Source organism: Heterodontus francisci, chromosome 24 (assembly GCF_036365525.1).
Source record: "Heterodontus francisci isolate sHetFra1 chromosome 24, sHetFra1.hap1, whole genome shotgun sequence".
Lineage (NCBI taxonomy): Eukaryota > Metazoa > Chordata > Chondrichthyes > Heterodontiformes > Heterodontidae > Heterodontus > Heterodontus francisci.
Window position 1 is genome coordinate 27359167 of NC_090394.1, and position 20315 is coordinate 27379481.

Consider the following 20315-nt stretch of genomic DNA (forward strand, 5'->3'; position numbering starts at 1 on the left):
GAATTGTCAATTCAAAGGCCAGTATTAAACACAGACCCCCACACACACTCTCACAGACCCCCACTCACACACACACTCACAGACCCACACACACACTCTCACAGACCCACACACACACACACTCACAGACCCACACACACACTCTCACAGACCCACACACACACACTCAAACACAGAGACATTCCTTCAAACTGTTGACTGGACTAGCTTGCAGAGCTGCACCAGTTTGAATAATATTCCACTAACCACAGAATTTTATAGTTAGAAATCTCCCAAAAAAACTTGAATTCTTATTTGCTGTGTATATTTGCCAGACACAGTTACACCTTAATGGATGATTTTTCTGTGAAAAGTGCAAGATAATGTTTTTTAGAACATTCTTTAGTAACCTGTTGAACCAGGTAACAGGCTGGATTTGCCAGAAATTGGCACAGTTGACAACCTGTTATGTTGTCTTAACTATTTCATGTAATTGTCAGAGTTGGGGATACTTGCCTGTAATTATTGATGTGTGCAATTATACGAGTTTTTTGCTCCAGAACAGCTCTAGGATTGGGCAAAGACAGAGTAGAAATTGGACCTCGTTACGCCCGTTTTCCAGGCTAGTGCTATGCCCTGTGCCTCAAGGGTACCTAAAATACGTCTGATTCCATATTGGCCTCGGACGATTTTCAGGCATCCCGAGCAGTCACCTTAAGAAGGCCCAAGGCCCCTTGCACATGATATTGAAAGGCCTAACGCCTGTTTAACGAACCCTCAGAAAAATTAGTCAGCGCAGGTCTTGGGCCTGTTTCACTCAAGTTTTGGCGGGATTGCTGCGGCCTAACCAGCTGCCCATCTACAATCTCCCGCCCTCCTATTCATTTCCCTCCTTCTCCCCTCATCCCCATTTTCCAGGACTTACGTTAAAGCTCCAGAGGCAGCTCATCCCTATTATTAAAATGAGGTCCGAGGTCCAATTTCAGGCCAGCCTTAGGCCTCCTAGTTCCGGTACGGCAGAGAATAGGCCATAACAAAGTTTTAGCCCAGGTTTTCAATGGTCCCTGAGCCCTTTAAGAGACGACTAGCACAAGGTCTTTTTTATGCCTACTTTCTATTTCATATTTTCTCTCCTCTAGAGAATGCCAAGTTTTTCTGGGGTAATGTTCCACTGAGTTCAGAAACTCTGCAATACATCACCCATGTGACAACTCTCCATAGAAAGACAGGAATTTCAGCAGGTTATTTGACTATGGAAGGCATCACAATTGAAGCTCCCCGTGTCCACAACTGCAGGAGTCAGTGGATAGCAAACAGGCATGGTGGGTTTTATTCCCTGCTATTATTCCAGGGGCACTGAAGCCAGTAGTCCCACTCGTACACCCTGACTCCAGCTAACTCAGCACAGATCAGGAATTGAACCATGGAGCAGCCAGTCTGTTCAGCAGTGTCAGGTAGTGCCTTTACCCACTACTCCACTAGGGGGAGCCCTGCTAGCTTTCTTTCATATACAGAAGGTGGTACTTTCCTATAAATTTTATATAGAAAATTTTGTGTTCTATCTTATTTAAAAAATCGCAAATCTGAAAATATCTACAGAGCAGTGCAGTAAAAATAACCAGAGATAAAGTTCCACATGGTGAATTCGAGAAACTTGCAGACAGGAAATGCTCTTTGAAGCAGCAATGTCCAGTCCCAAACCCTTGCTCATTCAAATGTGTAGAATTACTTGCAATTATTTCCTAAAAACATTTAAAACACCTCCTTGTAATGTAAAAGTGGGCAGTCCTCTCCTGTGTGTGATTGTTACACCTTGGTTGTAAGGCAACTGGTTGTATTTTCCACACTGACATTAAAAGCTTTAGGGGCCATCCTAATGCATCTCTCACGCAGGATTTTTGAGCTCCACTGAGGTCGAGAATAGAGGTAGACGGAGCCTGAAAATTTCCGGACCCATTCCCAGTGTTGACCATATTGGCTGAGGCGGGATAGGGACCGGCAGGGCTATCCACCCCCATGAGGCGGGCAGCTAATTAGGCTCGTTAAGAACCTTGTTAAGGGGAGGTATTGGAGGCCGACTGGGGTTTTCCAGTCAGCCTCCAGGTTTCCCGACACAGTGGGGTCAGTTTAACTGCCTGGAAGCGGGCACCCAGCATCAGCAGGCCTCCGAGGAAAGATCACAGACCTGTAATGTTCGTTCTGTTTCTCCCTCCATAAATGCTGCCAGATCTATGAGTGTCTGCAGTATTTTCTGTTATTACTACAGACCCTCCCTGCCTGCCTGGGTATGGGTGCAGTCAAAGGCCCCCCTGCAGGGCAATTTCCCCGCCCCCCCCCCAAACTACCAACAGTGGTGGCCTGGCTAATCTTTCTTTTTCCAAATTAAATTTTTTTTAAAGTGGCTGAGAGGGCACCCTCCTGTTGAAACGTCCTCTCAGTTACTCACCACTTATTGCCGTCAACTGCTCCTTTGAAGGTAGAACGCGTCTGATTGGCCCTCCAGCTTTGAGTACCTGCCCGCTGCCCTTAATTGGTCAGGGAACCTGTCTCCATGCCAACAAGGGGACGCCTCAGTCAAAATTCCAACGAGTGACTGTTTCCGTCCAGGGGCAGGTTTGGGACCTGGAAATAGACTTGTTTCTCATAGGGAAAATTCAGCCCTCTGTCTGTGAACCAAAGCTCTTTACAGGGAGTTTTTGGGGTAAATCTTAGGCTTCATCATAAATAGGTAAGGAGTCACCCTATAAGATTTTGATGCCATACAGGGCCCCTCTGGGATTGAGGGTAGGTTAGGGAATCAGGTCTACAGGGTTATAGATGAAATACCTTGAACGTGCTCACTGCTAGCATTTGTCCGACAAGTGCGTAAGCCACTCACAAAGTCACAAATACTCTGGTATTCTATTAAAATGGTTCAATGTGTTTTTTAAAGGGCAGCTTGCAACTTAAGTTAAGAAATTATGGGTGGCACAGTGGCGCAGTGGTTAGCACTGCAGCCTCCTAGCTCCAGCAACCTAGGTTCGATTCTGGGTACTGCCTGTGTGGAGTTTGCAAGTTTTCCCTGTGACTGTGTGGGTTTCTGCTCCCACAGCCAAAAACTTACAGGTTGATAGGTAAATTGGTCATTGTAAATTGCCCCTAGTGTAGGTAGGTGGTAGGAGAATGGTGGGGTTGTGATAGGGAATGTAGGATTAGTATAAATGGGTGGTTGTTGCACAGACTTGAAGGGCCTGTTTCAGTGCTGTATCTCTCTAGAACTGTTGCCTCTTTAATAGAGAATATTTTAATTAGTGCCATTTATTGATCTACCCCATACCCTCTCCAACACAAGACCACAAATTTCCACCTCTAACGTCTTCCACCTTTATCTCTATCTCAGCCATCTGCTGCTGAAACCCTCAACCATGTCTTTGTGTCCTCAAGGCTTGACTGCTCCAGTGTTCTCGTGGCCAACGTCCCACTCTCCAAAACCTATCAGCTTCAGCTCATCCAAAACTCTGCTGCACCATTACCCCATCCTCATTGACATTGGCTCCCATCTCTCAAATCCGCAAATTTAAAATTCTCATCCTTGTGGTTAACTCCCTCCGTGGCTTTGCCCTCCCCCACCCCTCCTTATCTCTGTAACCATCTCCAGCCTTTCGGTCAGTCGCCTCATAAGATTTCCTTCATTAGCATGGCTTCCATTTTATTTTTGATTATGCCTCTGTGAAGTGCCTTTGGACATTTATAAATGTTAAAGGTGCTGTATATTCTTTCTTATTCAGTTTTGGGATGTGGACGTCGCTGGCAAGGCCAGCATTTATTGCCCATCCCTAATTGCCCTTGAAATGAGTGGCTTGCTAGGCCATTTCAGAGGCAATTTTAAGAGTCAATCATATTGCCGTAGGTCTGGAGTCACATGTAAGCCAGACCATGTAAAGATGGCAGATTTCCTTCCTTAAAGGACGTTAGTGAACCAGATGGGTTTTTACAAAAATCAACAATGGTTGCCATTAGACTAGCTTTTTTAATTCCAGATTTATTAATTGAATTTAAATTTCACCATCTGGCATGGTGGGATTTGAACCCATGTCCCCAGAGCATTGGGCTGGATTCTGGATTACTAATTTAGTGACATTACCACCAAGCTACCCCCTCCCCAGCAATATAAATGCAAGCAAGTTATCGTTGAACACAGCCTGAATTTTTCAGAATATCTCCTGCTGGTATTGTGTGGAGTTTTGGTCTCCTTATCTGAGGAAGGATGTTCTTGCTATAGAGGGAGTGCAGCGAAGGTTTACCAGACTGATTCCTGGGATGGCGGGACTGACGTATGAGGAGAGATTGAGTCGGTTAAGATTATATTCGCTGGAGTTCAGAAGAGTGAGGGGGGATCTCATAGAAACTTATAAAATTCTAACAGGACTTGACAGGGTAGATGCAGGAAGGATGTTCCTGATGGTGGGGGACTCTGGAACAAGGGGTCATAGTCTAAGGATACGGGGTAAACCATCCAGGACTGAGATGAGGAGAAATTTCTTCACCCAGAGAGTGGTGAGCCTGTGGAATTCGCTACCACAGAAAGCAGTTGAGGCCAAAACATTGTATGTTTTCAAGAAGGAGTTAGATATAGCTCTTGGGTTTAAAGGGATCAAAGGATATGGGGCGAAAGCGGGAACAGGTTACTGAGTTGGATGATCAGCCATGATCATAATGAATGGCGGAGCAGACTCGAAGGGCCGAATGACCTATTCCTGCTCCTATTTTCTATGTTTCTATGGTACTGGGATGACTGCAAAGCCTCTCATCTTCTGCCTTAGAAGGTGCAATCAATGTAGGGGCTCCCTCTGCTGGAAAACAGAGGAAGTTGTATCACCTGAGTGTTGGGAGTGTGACCACTGCTGAGCAGGTGTAAAATTAAAGGATACACAATGACTCATGGCCTTTTCTCAAACAAATCTTGAGCAAAGACAAGAAGGGGTGGTTTTTAAAGACATATATGGAGGAGAATACACCACTACTAATCTACAAAATTTTCCATATCTTTAGTCCCTGTCTCTAAGGGGTTTTCCTTTGTAGCATTGAGCATTCCGCAGTCAAATAGGCAGACTGGTAACTTGTAAACTGACACTCAGTAAACAGATTCAGGCGTGACAAAGCCCCACATCAAAATGCTGAACCCTTCTGTTCGCAGTTATCAAAAATCAATGCGGAATTATATAGATGTAAAACATGTGCAGGGAATTTAGGTCAGAGGTTCTGAAATATTAGTGAGAAATATTGTTCATATTTCACAAACGGTTCTATAATAGTGGGGCCAGCCTGTCGTTCTGCACTGATGACCCATTTATACTATTCCTTGCACACAAGAGCACTGCCAATTTCCAGTGTACTCCAGTTTACAGTTGGCAGTCTGTAACATTCAGAGAAAATCCCGAAAGTATTCATCTGCACACTCCTTTTTGGCTGGATCCAGGATGAAAGAAAGAACTTGAATGTATATAACAACCTCAGGATGTCCCAAAGCACTTTACAGCCAATGAAGTACTTTTGAAGTGTAGGCACTGTTGTAATGCAGGAAACACAGCAGCCAATTTACACACGGCAAGATCCCACAACACCAATGTGATAATGACCAGATAATGTGTTTTTTTCAGTGAGGTTGGTTGAGGGATAAATATTGACCAGGACACCAGGGAGAATCCCCTGATTTACTTCAAAATAGCATCATGGGATCTTTCACATCCACCTGAGAGAACAGACAGGGCCTCGGTTTAACATCACATCTGAAAAGACAGCACCTCCAACAGTGCAACATCCCCTCAGTACTGCACTGGAGGATTAGCCTAGATCTTGTGTTTAATTCTCTGGAGTAGGACCTAAACCAACAACCTTCGATCGCAGAGGTACCAGTGCTATCAACTGAGCCACAGCTGAAACAGATATTGTCTTGTGTCTGAGGGGACCATATAAACAGGAGGTTGGTGACTTGTTTACAGGGGTCCAATCGGTAAATACCTGTAATTCATAGAAACATAGAGAACAGCAGGAGGCCATTTGGCCCAATGTGCCTGTGCCGACTCTTTGAAAGAGCTACCCAGTTAGTCCCATTCCCCGGTTTTATCCCCTATCCCTGCAAATGTTCCTTTTCAAGTATATATCCAATTTCCTTTAGACTTATAAAATCTGCTTATACCACCCTTTCAGGCAGTGTATTCCAGATCATAACAACTCACTGTGTCAAACAAATTCTCCTCAACTTCCCTCTGGTTCTTTTGCCAATTACCTTAAATCTGCCTTTTCTGGTTAATTTCCCTCCTGCAAATGGAAGCCACGTCTTGCTTCATAATTATGAACACCTCTACAAAATCTCCAATAACCTCTGTGCCCTAAGGAGAACAACCCCAGCTTCTCCAGTTACTTCCTACTTCATTTATGTCTGGTGCTATTGGACCAAACTTCTGATGTCTCGAAGGTTTGAGTTGTTTAATCACAATCCATTACCAGTCTTTGGCTTTTAATGAGCCCTTCCCCATCCCCATCACAGCTTCATTGATGGCGAGCATTTTGATTTGGAATCGAGGGCTGATATTACCCAAAGTATTGGTTACACAGTATTGACCGATCAGCGGTTGTAAAAACACCCGGGCTTTAATTCCCTTTCGAATTACACTGGTTAATATTTTCATGTGAAATTCTTTTGCATACTATTTTAATGCACTCATTAGCCCATTTAAATAAACAGGTTAATGACTCTGTTGAAGTAACACACATGAACGGTGTACTCGCAGGGGAAATTAAACCTCTGGCGAATTAATTCCATTAAAATCCATTTCAGTTCACTTACTTAAAAAGTAAGAATTTTTAGAATTCCGGTTCACAGGGAAACAAAATTAATTTTCCTGTGTATACAAAGTCTCTCGAGTATCAGTCAAGAATATTACCTTCTTTAAAAATGTAGATATTTCAGACATTTCACTCAATTCCCCCATGTTAATTCTGGCCAGTTAAGTTAGAGTTGTCTACCTGATTTACCAAGTGAGTGAAATCGTCTTCTGAGCCAGTAATGTGGAGATTAGTAAATCTTTGACCTAGTTACCAAAACCCAGTCCCATCCCTGAAAATGTTCAATGAGCAACTGAACTGAGAGGCAATACAAAATTATTGTGTGGGTCCATTTAGCTGATGTAGTAATTTACACTGGAATCTATTAGAAGCATGTGACACTTTAGAAATTTTAACAATGGGAAAAGTCTATTTGGCCCAAAATGCCTCTTCCTTTTTTTGACAGATCAATCCCACCTTGATATCATAATCTCTCAACCCCTTCTCTTCAGAGGGTTTAGTTGCAACCTTATACAGTCCACTTCAGTGACCTTACCTAATAAAACATTCCACAGTCTATTCCCCTTTGGGTGTACAAATTCCTACCAGCATGCTTCTTGCTCTTTTAACTTTCTTAATATGATCTTGTGCCTCCTGATGTTCAAACCTTTAAACCACAGCGAACAATTTGCTTGGCTAGTTTGGGATCGGGCTGTTAGATTAAGTTGATATGGAGCTCTGAGAGCAAAAGGCTCCCTTTGTTATCCGATCGCTCGACAGAATCAGCATTTCCGTTATCTGCTCGACTTCAAAGTTTCTGGGATTCTGCCCCATTTTGGAAGAATTATCTCTAATTATTTTCAGTCTTACTTTGCTGATTGTGTTAAAATATTGCCGTGCTTTTAAAAAAAGCATCCTTTTTTTTTATCGAGGCCTGATGAGCCTCAGGCAAAAATATGCATAAATTATGTATGTCAAAAAAAATTGGAATACGCTTTCCTTAAAATAATGTCATTACGTGTCGATGGGACATAAATAATGTTTGTAAGTGCTAACGCAGTCCTGTGTTACCAAATAGCACGTGGAACTATGGCAAAACAGAATGCAGTATAGAATTGCCTGTAGTTACCTTGTACTGAATTGAGCGTGCTCAGCTCACGGAATGCTTCATAGGAATCTTGGTCCACTTGGTTACTGATAAGACCAAGGAAGGAGATTCCCATAATACATCATTAACGTCAAGCCCAGTGAAGTTCAGAACAAAATAAAAGAAACAGTCTATGTGTAACACTTCAGGAACTTCTAACCATGCTGCCTCTTAACTTCGACTGATCTGCAGTCTGTGCTGTTTACTGTTTTGTACTGTCTACAAGAGGGTATTGTTGAATTTTAACTTTGCATGATTTGAATATCATATGAAACTTTGATACTGACTTTAGATCCGACTAAAATATAAGAGGTGAATGTTTTCTGTAACTACGTGTCTGTGATTTGGTGACTTGTGTATTTTATAGTTGAGATAATTTATGGTTCTTGTAATAGTTATTTCTAATAATGTATGGAGATTAAACTTCAATACCTCACTATTTTCGGCTGTCGTGTTGGTGTTTGAAGAGAGCAAAAAGTGTTCAGTTTTATGTGAAGAATATTCTTTCCTAGTTTGGACGAGTGCGAATAGATTGGTGTACAGACCATGGGGTAATTCTGATTTTGGGCTGTAGTGTAAAACGTCTACCCTCAGGACACAGAAAGAGAGAGACCTGGCGTAGAAACGACTCCACATGTCGATCAGTAAACGAATTGTGACTCAAAATGTCATCAGGATCGTTTGATGAATTTGTTTACTGGCACCCGGCAACCTTGCCCTTTCGACAGAAAACAAATGAATGGCTCAGCAAAACAATTACTAGACTTGATAATAATAATACAAAGCTATTGCTTGACTAGTCTGTGAATCACTAATCCTGCCTTGGGCACCATCCCTAGATGTTAGTGAGGAGGACATTGCAGGGTGGGCTGGGCTGGGTGTGCCTTTTTCGTGTCCTGCTTCAATGTCTAGATCACAGCTAAATGGCCTGTCTGGTCTCTTCTCTTTCTAGTAGTTTGATACAACTGAGAGCAGTTCGGAGTCAACTGCATTGGTGTGGGACTGGAGTAAGCTGAATCAGCAGCACAAGTCTATATTCACATCAGTGGTCTCAGCTCAAAACCAACGTGGAATATTTTTATATTGGAAAATGTGAAGGGTAAAAAAAAAGTTTTTTCCCCCAATTCATTTGAAGTGACATTTCTGTCCCACTCTCTAAAAGCATTTCCAATATCAAACTTCCCCTTCAACGTTTACACGGTGACAAATGCATTAATAAAACATAAGATATTGTGCATGCCTGCCTCTGGGTCAGAAGGTTGTGGGTTTAAGACACCCTAGAGACTTGAGCAGAAAAGCCAGATTAATGCTCTAGTGCATTACTGAAGGAATACTACATTGCCTTTTGGATGTTTAATTGAGACCCTGTCTGTCCTTTCAGGTAGATATAAAAGATCCTGTGGCACTCATCAAAGAAAAGCATCCATGTCCTTCTGATAGCCTGGTCAATATTTATCTGTAACCTAACATAAACTAGCCCCACCCCACCCCCATGACTTCATTAGATGAACAGCCATGATCTGTTTGAATGCCCGAGCACGCTTGACGGGCTGAATGGCCTACTCCTGCTCCTATTTCCTGTGATTATATGAAACCCCAACTCCCCCTCACTGAATCCCCAGATAGTTCCCAGATCACGTGCCGTTTTCCTGAGAGATTTAGTTGACGATAAAACGGCCCTGTAACCAAAATGTCCAATAACAGGGGCTGCTAATAACTGAACTAATGAGTGGTAACCGGAGTCAAGAGGTGTGGGTGTCCCAGGAGCCGGATCAGAGCGCACTCCGCGGCCTCAGATGGTGTGGGTGAGTGCCGGGCTGTTTGTCCCTGGATTTGCTTTAGAAAATACGGTCGCCCTAAGTTACTGAGACAGACATTCAAATGCCGCAGATAGTTCCAAGAAGAGAGACTGATCGCAGCATCAAGGGATTGAGTTATGAAGAAAGGTTGAAAAAACATGAGCTTTTCAGCCTTGTAAAGATGTGACTGAGAGTTGACATCATATAATAAGGTAAATTGTACAGCAGAGTAAATCCAGGGCACTACTTCAAACTGAATTGTGACAGGAGGATAAGGGGAAGCAGGTGCAAACTAGCAAAAGACTGGAGGTTCTTCACACATATGGATCAAAACGTGGGATGGACTTTCAGGTGGAGTGGTGGAGCCTGTAATCACTAAAGAAACCGTTGATGTTGAGATAGGGAGCACTGTAGGTGCTTTCTGCTTGGACCAGTTGAGTTGGATGGTCTTCCGATATTCTATCTTGTATTGGAAGAATTTATTTGGAATATTGTGTAGCCTTTATTTACAAAATGAGCAGAAAGGATTAAAAAGGGAGAAATTAAAAAAAAGCCCCATACATATAAAATTGAGAAGGGGTTGTAAATATTTCACTGTGGCGCAGTGGTTAGCACTGCAGCCTCACAGCTCTAGGGACCCAGGTTCGATTCTGGGTACTGTCTGTGTGGAGTTTGCAAGTTCTCCCTGTGTCTGCGTGGGTTTTCTCCGGGTGCTCCGGTTTCCTCCCACAAGCCAAAAGACTTGCAGGTTGGTAGGTAAATTGGCCATTATAAATTGTCACTAGTATAGGTAGGAATATGGGATTAGTATAAAAGGGTGGTTGATGGTCGGCACAGACTCGGTGGGCTGAAGGGCCTGTTTCAGTGCTGTATCTCTAATCTAATCTAACAGAAACAACTTACATTTATGTAGTGTTTTTAATGTAATGAAACATCCCAAGGCGCTTTACAGAAGCATTATAAAACAAAATATGACACTGAGCCACAAAAGGAGATATTAGGTCAGCTAACCAAAAGCTTGATCAAAAAGGTATTATGGGTTTAAGGAGTGTTTTGATGGGGAGAGGGAATTCCAGAGCTTGGAGCCCGTTCAGCTGAAGGTGTAGCCACCAATGGCGGAGCATTTAAAATCGGGGATGCTGAAGAGGACAGAATTAGAGGAGCACAGATATCTTGGAAGGTTGTGGAGTTGGAGGAGATTACAGTGCTAGGGAGGGGCAAGGCCATGGAGGGATTTGAAAACAAGGATGAGAATTTTTAAATCAAGACACTACTTGACTGAGAACCAGCATAGGTCAGTGAGCACAGGGGTGATAGGAGAACAGGACTTGGTGCGAGTTAAGGCATGAATAATGATAAAGGCTGAACAAATGATCTTTTAACAGTTTATTTTATTTGTTGCTACATTCGAAGTGTAAGTAATACCAAGCTGACATAATAGCTTTGATAATCACTATTCATTTCCAAACACTATTTTATTTATATGTTGCTGCAATTAAAATTGAAATAGCGTAACATTCAAAAGAGAATTGGATAAATATGGGAAGGGAAAAAAGTATGCAAGAGCTATGGGGAAAGAGCGAAGTTTGGGATTCATGGGACATCCCTTTCAAAGAGCCGGCAAAGGGACGATGGGCCGAATGGCCTCCTGCGCGGCCTCATTCTTTGATTCCAATGAATGAAACACAAAAATCGCTGCAATTTCACCCCACAGATGGCGATGTCGGCCTGAGGCAGATCCCGACGACCCTGCGTCGGGCAATTCTGTGACCACTCAGGATGAAGGCTGAGAGACCTCTGGTTCGGGTCTGTCCGCGCACGCCGGAGAGGAAAGTGACGCCGCGCTCGGGGGTTCGGGCCTTTCCGCCAACGCTTGGAATGCCGGTGACGAAGCGCTGGGGGGCTTCGGGCCTTTCCGCCAGCGCTTGGAATGCCGGTGACGAAGCGCTCGGAGGCTTCGGGCCTTTCCGCCAGCGCTCGGGGGCTTCGGGCCTTTCCGCCAGCGCTCGGGAGAGCCGGCTTCGGACTCGGCTACCTGGGGTCTGAGGGAAGGAGAGAGGCGGGTGGCGACCGGAATGAAGGTTTAGCAGCTGAAGAAAGAAAACAGGGGGAGGGGGAAAACACACACATTTCACCGGGAGTAAAGGGAGCAAACAGACAAGGAAGGAGGTAAGCAGCGAGTGTGGGATTGCGGGAAGGTAGGTGACAGGGGCAAGAAAATAAAAGCCAGGAGGGCTCATGAGAAATAAAAATGATAAAAGGAGAGTTAGAGGAAGAACCGAATGAAAAATCTGGGTGAAAACAACAAGAGGCAGAAAAAATAAAATAGCACCCAAAAAAAAGATAAAGAGAGGAAATGAAAGAGTGCGGGCGGGGGGATAAATGTCGAAGAAAGCTGAAGAGGGGAAAAGAAGAGGGAAAGTGACAGGGGTGAAAGGAGAAGATGGATAGTTAGAGAAGAATGAAGAGACTGGAGAGAAATGGCTTGGCCCGTTGCTATGGGAAACCGTCCCTGCGCCTTCCAACCCTTTCAAACAGATGGAACTGCGGCTGCAACCTCTCCAAAACTTGCAGTGTAACAAGAGGCAGCCGTTAGGCTGCATTTTCAGACAGGTATATGTCAAAGTTAATGCAGTATTTCTTTGCGGATTTTATGGACTTTTTATCATCTCTCGTTCCTCTTATTTATCACAAACGGCCACCCGCCCCTAGCAAAGGGAGAAATGAATCGGAAGGTGTGCAACGTTTCACGGCAGGACAGATTCATTCAATTTTACCTGCTTCTATTGCCAAAGTATTCAATATGATGCAAAACTCAACATGCAATATTTTCTTGGCTATGACTTTGCCGCTTCTCTGCACTGTCCCTGTTATTTAATAAAGGGAAGGATGCCTTAGAAACAAAATGCAATATAGTTACATACTAATGCACAGCCTCCAGAGGAAGTGAGACAGCGATTTCAGAGTAATGACCGATTCGCAAAGGCTGAGGTGGCATCTGCAGAAGGTCAGGTCTGCGAGCCATTTATTAACAATCCATCTGAAACTATTCCCATACGTATGGTCCTCCAGACAGATCGCCAAAACCAAACAGTAGTATTTTTCGTTCGGTACCTGTGAATGACATCAGTAATTTAGCCTACATAGGTAAAATGTTTACTAAGAGTTACCTAAGTAATGAGTGAAACCATCACAGTAGACAAAGTCCGAAAAATCCATCACTCCGAGCATTTCATCCAGACCCGCCCCAGCTCTCCGTCCAGAGATATCATCCAGGCTGAGAGGAGGAAAATGTCAAGCAAGGCTTAAACTCCTGATTGCCATCAATAAATGCTGCTGGGAAATCCAGCTTCACTTGGACAATAGATATGAACAAAATCAAGCTTCACTGTCATGCCCCCCACAATCTATCAATATTTCACACAGAAAGTATTAAAGGGCAGTGAGCACTTTTGGAGCCCTGCGCCAGCATAGGCAAGTACCTTTAGGAAAGAGGAGGGGGGTGGGGGGAAAGAAAGTGCCTTTTACAGAGACTGAAACTCAAGCATCTCTTAGGAGTGGGAGAGAGAATACTGCATTAACCAGTGGAGACGTAGATTTTTAGTAGTACTTCATTAGTTTGTAATTTTACATTCATGTGTTTCATTTTCTATGTTCATTTGAAAGCACAATAACAGCCATTTCCAAAGTGTATTTTTTTCTTTTTTTTTTGTTTACAGAATGAGCAGAACTACTTTGTATTCATCGTTAGTAGTTTGGGGTAATGAACTGGTTCAAAAAACCACTTAAGTATGTAACCGTGGGGTTCATTTCTGAAGATGGCACTTTGTATCTGCATTATGGTAAGTATTGAAAGGTGAAGTTAAGCATGCGCTTCAATATATTTACAAATAAGATGCTCTACATATAAGTCAACCTCCCTACTTCCCAGCCAACAAAGCTGAAAACAGTCTGTGGTGCACATTGACTATTCTCCACATTGCTATCACTGAGAGGGGGCAGGAAACTGAGAGCCTCAGAGAAACATGGCACTGGAGAGTGTAGGACATGAGAAAGCTGAAGTGGATAAGGCACAAGAGAGTGCACTCTTAAGACTGAGTTACAATAACAGTCAAGAAACCCCCTATGCTTTAAAAGCTGAGTGACCTAAATTTCTATTGTTGTAAGTGAGTACACATGTGGTAGTAAACTCATTTTATTTTAAATGGTTGCTATGTTTTCTGACAGTTTATAATTAGAGCCACTATACTTCCAGTATTAACTAATTTCCTGTTTGGAGGAAAGCAGAAGACAGCAAATGGATGTACTCTAGGATCTGACTGCTGACCTTACAGCTGTTTTACTTACAGTGAAGATAGACTGATGTTTACTTAAACGTTATACTAAGCATTATTTTGAATGGATATAGTCATAAAATCTTTGCAAAAGGTCCTGCTGTTAAATTCACTGAGAATATTTACAAAAAAGTTGCAATGGGTGTGACCTATCCTTAAAATACTGAACGTACCATTATCATCTTTTTTATCTTTCTATCAAAAGGGAAGGCCAGAGTTTATAACGGGACTAGCAAGACCTGAAGTAAATTGCCCAGGGCTTCAGTATTGATGAAATGTCCAAAGGCTTCAAATGTTAATTGGCTGAATGATCTACAAGAATGGCCCAATGCAGTGCCAGTGTAAACAAATCAGAAGGTTTTGTTTGCATACAGAAACAAATAGGGTGCAGGGTCCATCTCTACCCTCTCCCCCACCGCACCCCAGAATGATCAGCGTGACCAGTGCTGGTTGTTATTTCGCAATTAATTTTACTGTACAAGAACTGTTTCATAGCTTGGACTTCACGCTGTGTTAACAGCAACCCTCTGTTAGGATGATTCCCAACAAAGAGCAAGATTTTTGCCCAGTTTTTAGGGAGAACCCAGTGACTCTAGTGCTACAGTTGTTCCAGCCAGACTCTTTCCCTCACTCTCTCACCCCATCCCTCACAATTGCACAGTATAAACACTGTATCCTGCTACTGTTACCACCAGGAGCATGAAAATAGAGTCACCTGCAGCCCACCTGAAAGTACATTTACAGTGTAACTCCACACTGAAAATTTAGCTCCCAATCATGTACAAGGAGCACCCATTATAACTTCATTTCATTTCATTTTGACCATACCCTTTCACATCATGTTTAAAGAGTTGTTCTGATATTTATTCATCTGGTAGGGTTTTTAGATCACTTTTGGAGAATAAACTAGCAAGTTGAAATTAAAGATCTGATAATCCTTTACTCAAACAAAATCATTCCCCCCAAACTAAGTTACAAATGAGGAACATTTTAAGAGCTATTATATAACAGCTATGTGTGTACTTCTATTGTCAAATCTATTTTTCTCCCTCAAACTCACACTGAACTGTTTCATTAATGATAATGTGATTTATTTTCTACATTCAGGATATTCATTACAACAGTTTGTAGACTTGTAGGGATAATAATAACATTGCATGCATGAATTAACATTTAAATTATTTCCTGTCTCACATTCCAACAAAGCAGTAAATTACTATATCAGTAACGTGCAAGACCTTCACAGTGTGTTTGTACATTTAGGACTGTTACATTTAGTGCGTTTTTCACTTGGGGCCTTCATTCTCTGTTTTCTTTGGTGAATTTTACAGGAATTTTGCAGTTTTTATTTAAAAAGGAATTGACTTCAGGAAGGAACAAAAGTTAACATGTCATTTTCTGGATGGAAGTCAGAGAATTAAATGTTACAAAAATCAGGGACCATTAATGCCAGTTTTTACTGATTTCTCCCAATAAATTCCCAGACATGCTGCTTCTGCTGTCTAGTTTGCATGTAGTCCTGTGCTGTAGCTGAGGGGGCAGGAGATTTCTTTGCCAATGATGTCTGGAGCTGATGCTGAGGACTCCCAGGACCACACTCTCCTGACTCTATACCACTGTGCCATCATCTCTGGTGGTCTGTCCTACCGCTGGACCAGCACATAGTCAGGGATGGTGATGGAGGAGTCTGAGATTTTGGCTGAAAGGTTTGATTCTGTGAGTATGACTATATCAGGCATTTGCTTGACTTATCTGTGGGACAGCTCTCCCAATTTTGGCACAAGTCCCCTGATGTTAGTCAGGATGACTTTGCAGGGTTGACTGGGCTGGGTGTGTCTTTGTCATTCCCAAATCCAGAGCCTAGTTCAATGCTGTTCTCCCTTCGTCAGATACAGGAGAAATGCCGTGAACAACAGATGCCCCTCTACATTGCTTTCATTGATCTCACCAAAGCCTTTGACCTCGTCAGCAGACGTGGTCTCTTCAGACTACTAGAAAAGATCGGATGTCCACCAAAGCTACTAAGTATCATCACCTCATTCCATGACAATATGAAAGGCACAATTCAACATGGTGGCTCCTCATCAGAGCCCTTTCCTATCCTGAGTGGTGTGAAACAGGGCTGTGTTCTCGCACCCACACTTTTTGGGATTTTCTTCTCCCTGCTGCTTTCACATGCGTTCAAATCCTCTGAAGAAGGAATTTTCCTCCACACAAGATCAGGGGGCAGGTTGTTCAACCTTGCCCGTCTAAGAGCGAAGTCCAAAGTACGGAAAGTCCTCATCAGAGAACTCCTCTTTGCTGACGATGCTGCTTTAACATCTCACACTGAAGAATGCCTGCAGAGTCTCATCGACAGGTTTGCGTCTGCCTGCAATGAATTTGGCCTAACCATCAGCCTCAAGAAAACGAACATCATGGGGCAGGATGTCAGAAATGCTCCATCCATCAATATTGGCGACCACGCTCTGGAAGTGGTTCAAGAGTTCACCTACCTAGGCTCAACTATCACCAGTAACCTGTCTCTAGATGCAGAAATCAACAAGCGCATGGGTAAGGCTTCCACTGCTATGTCCAGACTGGCCAAGAGAGTGTGGGAAAATGGCGCACTGACACGGAACACAAAAGTCCGAGTGTATCAGGCCTGTGTCCTCAGTACCTTGCTCTACGGCAGCGAGGCCTGGACAACGTATGCCAGCCAAAAGCGACGTCTCAATTCATTCCATCTTCGCTGCCTTCGGAGAATACTTGGCATCAGGTGGCAGGACTATATCTCCAACACAGAAGTCCTTGAAGCGGCCAACACCCCCAGCTTATACACACTACTGAGTCAGCGGCGCTTGAGATGGCTTGGCCATGTGAGCCGCATGGAAGATGGCAGGATCCCCAAAGACACATTGTACAGCGAGCTCGCCACTGGTATCAGACCCACCGGCCGTCCATGTCTCCGTTATAAAGACGTCTGCAAACGCGACATGAAATCGTGTGACATTGATCACAAGTCGTGGGAGTCAGTTGCCAGCATTCGCCAGAGCTGGCGGGCAGCCATAAAGACAGGGCTAAATTGTGGCGAGTCGAAGAGACTTAGTAGTTGGCAGGAAAAAAGACAGAGGCGCAAGGGGAGAGCCAACTGTGCAACAGCCCCAACAAACAAATTTCTCTGCAGCACCTGTGGAAGAGCCTGTCACTCCAGAATTGGCCTTTATAGCCACTCCAGGCGCTGCTTCACAAACCACTGACCACCTCCAGGCGCGTATCCATTGTCTCTCGAGATAAGGAGGCCCAAAAGAAGAAAGAAAGAAAGAAAGAAGAAAGTTCAATGCTAAATGGTCTGCTGTATTTTTTTTCTTATTGTAGTTTTTCCTCAAAGTTTGATATAACTGAGTGGCTTGCTAGGCCATTTGAGCAGGCAGATAAGAGTCAACCACACTGCTGTGGCCTTGAAGTCACACATAGGCCAGACTGGGTAAGGATGGCAGGGTTCCTTCTCTAAATTCATTTATGAACCAGTTGAGTCTTTATAACAATCTAGCATTTTGTGGTCAGTATTACCGTTACTAGCTTTTTATTCCAGATTTATTTAATTAATTAACTGGGGGATTTAAATACCCCAAACAACATTTTGACATGCGGATTATCAGTCCAGGCCTCTGCGTTACTCATCCAGTAATATAACTGTGCTACTACCTGAAGACTAAAGTCATCAATCAAAGATTGACTTAAGCTATACAGCAAGGCAGGATTACAAATACTGTTCTGTGTACAATCTCCAACAATTTTTATTATCTCACCATTTTGTGGCTTTCTAAGTGGCTGCAGCTGCAACAATAGACATAGGTGGTAGTAATTATAATGGGGGGGGGGGTTCGCCAGATATTCTGCTGAAACTTTGGCAGAAGATGGTGGGAAACCCCAGAGACAGCTATAAAATATAGGTAAATGTCCCATAGCACTTCAGACATAAATTGACACTGAGTGCAAGAAAGTGGTAGAGGTGGTCTGCCCAAGGGCAGGTCCTCTGCTCTTTTCTCTCCACCCCAGAGAGATGAACATAACTAGGGAAGAGGGTGTATGAGATGGTTTCCCATTGCCTTTCTCATACTGGAACAGGAATTGAACCTGCCCTGTTGATGTTGTTCTGAACCACACGCTAGCCAATTGGCGGTCCCCAGCGATATTAGGATGGGTGACTAAAAGCTAGGTAAAAGTGGTAAGTTTTAAGGGGGTTTTTAAAGGAGTAGAGAGAGATGAAGGTCAAGAAAGTTTAAAATGAAGGTTTAGGGAGGGAATTCCAGAGTATAGCACCTAAACAGTTGAAGGCACTGCCAGCAATGTTGGAATATGGTTGTGCAAGAGGCCAGAGTTGGGGGAACACAGTTGTAGGGCTGGAGGAGGTTACAGTGATATGGAGGGGAGGGGAGGGGATTTGAATTTTAAAATCAAGATATTGGTGCACTGGGAGACAATGTAAGTCAGTGAGCACAGGGATGGGTGAAGGGCCAGTGGAACAGAAAACAGGCAGTAGAGTCTTGGATGAACCCAAGTTTATGGAGGGTTGAAGATGAGAGGCCAGCCAATAGAGCATTGGTGTAGTTGAGTCCAGAGGTAACAAAAGCATAAATGAGGGTTTGAGCAGCAAATAAACTGAAACAGGGATGGAGGTGAGTGATGCTACAGAGGTGGAAGTAGGTGGTCTGTGTGTTGGAGAGGCTATGGGGTTGGAAGCTCTGCTTGGATTCAAATAGGACGCTGAGGTTGCAAACAGTCTGGTTCAGCCTGAAACAATAGTCAGGGAGAGGCTTAGAATCTGCAGCAGGGAACAATTTGTGTTGGGGACCAATGGCCTTGGTTTTCCCAGTTTTTAATCGGAGGAAATTGCAGCTCATTCAGACCTGGATATCGGACGATTATTTTGGAATTCTTTCTTTATTCCTCCTGCCCTCCAGTATTATTCAGAAGGTACACTCGGCTATTGGAATGCTACTTGGGTGCTCTAGTCACATTGTGGGAGGCCTGCATATTTTTTATGGTCCTAATAATCCTTACACACATTTTGTCTGCTGCCTCCTACTGCCTTTTACTCTGGCTACATTGGCTGGACATATCATGAGCCTCAGGCCTCTGTGTCTAATAACCATATTATCGACCCCTTATTTTTTAGTGGTTGGACACATTTTTGACAGTATATAGGAGCAGAGCCAGGAGAACAAGCTGCAGACCAGCCCAGATGCTATATCTCAGGGTGCAGCTACAGAACTAAATCTCACGAGATTAAAAAAAAAAGTGACATATATTGAAAAATTGCACGAGTTGAAAAATGTGAATTCAACTTAAAATGATTAGGAATCACTTTAAAATCTATGAATTTGACCTTGATAACAATACTGTACCAATTTCTCTATATTTTTCTCTTTTTTGAAGTTTCAGATCTCATTTATCTGACAGCATGTTTTACGAATCATCACCAAATATGACCCAACCATCAAAGAACAAACTGAAGAGCCGGGCTTTCACACAGGTTCTGTGCCGGAAGCTAAGTTACCGTGAGCGACGGTCTGTGACCGATATTCCGACTGACCTAATGGATGACCCTTCGGAGCTCTCGATCCAGCTTTCGGCTCCTGGCATACTTAAGATCTTTGGCAATGAAATCTGCAGTGGCACAAACTACAAAAGTGTTCTGGCTACGCCACGGTCGAGTGCCCAGGAATTGGTCAAAGAAGCCCTTGAGCGCTACTCTGTGAGCAAGAAATGTGCCAGCGAGTATCTGCTCTGTGATGTGATTGGAAGGTTTGAGGGGATGGACAAACACTGGCGGACAGAGTGTCTCCGAGCTCTGGGGGACAATGAAAAGCCTCTTCTCCTTCAGGATCTATGGAAACCTAAAGAGGGGTTTGCCAGAAGATTTGAGCTTCGTAGACGGGCTGAAGTGGAGGAGATGGCTGCTAAAGAGAAAGATACGACAACTGCAGGTACAACCTAGTGCATGCATTTCGTTTAGAGCAGTTTGGCACTTTAATACACTTTAAAGCATTCAGATCATCTGTGTTGGAGTTCCAGAATAATTTGTCATTCTCTCTTGGTCGAGGTGTGATATTTGGTACATTGTAAATTGTGAGGGTTAATCAGTGGTTGTGAACCCACAAGAGTGCACACTTGCAACTGACTGTCCAGATTGCTGGGTGCCAATTCCGGCGAGTTGCAAATTATTGGAGGCCTCCTGCAGAGCGCGTGGGAGGCTTGTTATGC

The 20315-nt window shown here is 43.5% G+C and overlaps 1 protein-coding gene across 6 annotated transcripts in view; it reads left to right on the top strand.

Moving 5' to 3' along the window:
- Positions 1–11789: 11789 nt before the first annotated feature.
- Positions 11790–20315, top strand: part of radil (Ras association and DIL domains) — a 146916-nt gene continuing 138390 nt past the window's right edge. For 4 of the 6 annotated variants that reach the window (XR_010977368.1, XR_010977369.1, XR_010977370.1 and 1 more), the window contains exons 1-3: positions 11790–11901; positions 13452–13574; positions 19488–20038. Coding sequence is in view for 3 of the 6 variants with exons in the window: in XM_068055796.1 (XP_067911897.1) it covers positions 19513–20038 (526 nt within the window). In the remaining 3 variants the exon portion in view is untranslated. Of the gene's footprint in view, positions 11902–12095; positions 12346–13451; positions 13575–17381; positions 17396–19487; positions 20039–20315 lie in introns of those variants that run through there. The other 2 variants (XM_068055797.1, XM_068055798.1) reach the window with 2 other exon arrangements.